The sequence below is a fragment of the Gavialis gangeticus genome, unplaced genomic scaffold (genome assembly GCF_001723915.1).
Source record: "Gavialis gangeticus isolate Ggan-Ray unplaced genomic scaffold, GavGan_comp1, whole genome shotgun sequence".
NCBI classification, from domain to species: domain Eukaryota; kingdom Metazoa; phylum Chordata; order Crocodylia; family Gavialidae; genus Gavialis; species Gavialis gangeticus.
The window spans coordinates 34,809,326-34,811,535 of NW_017729032.1; the positions used below are offsets into that span (position 1 = coordinate 34,809,326).

Below are 2,210 nucleotides of genomic sequence, written 5' to 3' on the forward strand. Positions count from 1 at the left end.
CCCTGATCCGCCCCAGCTGGGCAGTGCCTGCCCCTGCCCCAGCCCCACTCCCTCCCTCACCACAGGGGCCTCGATTTGCCCCCCCTTAAAAACAAGGAAAAATATAAAGGGCTTCCTGAGCTGGAACTTTGAGAGAGAAGGGGTACACTCGTTAAAAAAGGTTGAAAACCCATACTCTATGACACTGTTTCATCTCTTCATCAAAGTAGGGCTTGATCTGGAAGATCAGAGCTGAAAGCCAGGGCTCTGCTTCCACCCTATAGCAGCTTCCCACCTTATACTAGCCAATGCTGGCCTGCTGAGGTGAGCCTTACAAGGGCTTTGCCACTGTGGGCCTTGCTATTGTTTCCAGAGTTTCTTCTTTGGTATAGTGGAGAAAGTTAAGTGGTTGTTAGCAAACTCTTAAAAGGACTTTATATCAAAATAATTAGAGCTACACTCAGGACACTTGGCAGTGGATAAAAAGAGCAACTTTTCAGTGCTTCCTGAAACTATTATTTACAAAGCAGTATATCCTACCCCCTAAACTGCAAAGAGGACTCTCATTGAAAAGATTTTCCATTTGTAAAGTTTCCCTGTCCATGCTATGGAATAGGGTCTTGGAAACTGATTCACATCTATTTTAGAATCATCAGGCAGAAATAAAAATATTCCTTACCTGGACACTTGTTAGGGTTGTGTATTGGTAAGCCTTTACAATCATATAATTCGCTTCAACATCAGCTAATCCCAACAAAATATATTTCCACCACCTCCTCTTCAGAATCTGTAGAAAGCTTTCACTGTCTAGAGAGAAATGTTCAATGTACAGTATACTGGTTTTAAAATGAATAATACTTTTTCAGAGATGCTGCATTTTAAAGGTATATCTCATCTTAATGTTTTTCATTACCCCCTCACAACAAAAATATCACAACAACAGAAAGCAGCCTGTAGACAGGCAGTAAATACAATCAAAAGCATAGAAACAGTCCATGTGAAAAAACCTGACAAGATTAGGATTGTGAGGATTAGAGGATATGAATAAGAAGATATAACAGGGATATTAAGTAACATTGGTAGCAATCCTTTTCTGCACAACTTATTTTCCCCCCTGCCCTTATAATAGGAAAATGAAGTGACATTCAATGAAACTGAAAGGGAGTAGATAAAATGAAATGCTCCTTTAAACAATGTGCTTTTAACCTGTGCAGTTCATTTTTACAAAATATACTTCAGACAAGGAACTGAGCAACACTTTAAGAAGCCTGATCATTTATATGGATAACAAAAAAATCCATAGGTTAAAATATTATTTTTCCAGACCATAAACTCTCTTCAGGGACTGAGCCAGCATCCACCTGCCAAAGATTAGACAGAAGCTTTTTCTTGAAGATCTCTTTTCCATAATTGTCCAATATGGAGTTACTTGAAACCGATTCAGAAGCTTCTGGTAATGGCCACTGTCAGATACGTTAGGCATATCCCTATCAAAATGTTGCCTGAACAGCAGGATGGGTTAGGGGGTCATGATTTCTTTTGCTGATGCAGCTAGAAACAGTAAGAGCCCTAGTGCAAGCACAGTTATAATGGTGTAAACATACTTATTTCAGCAAAGCTAATGCAACTGAGAGGAACTAGATTAAGCTATAACAGTATAAACACTTCTAACACCACAGTGGTTTGGTTGAGTTGCTTTTATCATACTGGCAAATATCTGCTAGTATAGACTAGTTCATGGAGGGAAAACTTCATCTCACTGAAGTCAGGAGCAAAACAATCGTTCTCAGGTATACTGAGGATGCTTTAAAACACTTGTGACTATATGACCCTCTGGTTTAGGGAGCCATCTCAGCCAATGGAAAACTCGTAAAACAGCTCTACTTTAGCCAGGAAGCTGATTCTAGGCATTATATATTAACATTTTCTTAGTGTTAGTTTATTGTAAAAGAACAGCACTATAGATATTTCCTGTTCCTCAGGGCACTAGGAGGTATGCAACATTATCAGCCCCAAGTATTCACAAACCAGGAGTGAGCCTCCAAAAGACTATGAGATGCATTAAAAAAATGGCTATTAAGTATTTCTTTTTTTTTTACCTTCTGCATTTCTAAATCTTAAGTTGTATTCAAATCATTCAAGCTTTTAGTCCTGAAACATGAGCTAGAAGCTCAATTTTGTAATGGATCCTGGGATTATCATTTAACCTATGGCTTCCAGGAAAGGAGGTG

The 2,210-nt window shown here is 39.0% G+C and overlaps 1 protein-coding gene across 4 annotated transcripts in view; it reads right to left on the minus strand.

Annotated features, from left to right (window-relative positions):
• The window catches only part of SLC35F2 (solute carrier family 35 member F2), a 110,608-nt gene that overhangs the window by 85,435 nt on the left and 22,963 nt on the right, over positions 1–2,210 (minus strand). For all 4 annotated transcript variants that reach the window (XM_019524643.1, XM_019524642.1, XM_019524641.1 and 1 more), the window contains exon 3: positions 659–786. In XM_019524643.1, the coding sequence (XP_019380188.1) occupies positions 659–786 (128 nt within the window). The remainder of the gene's footprint in view (positions 1–658; positions 787–2,210) is intronic.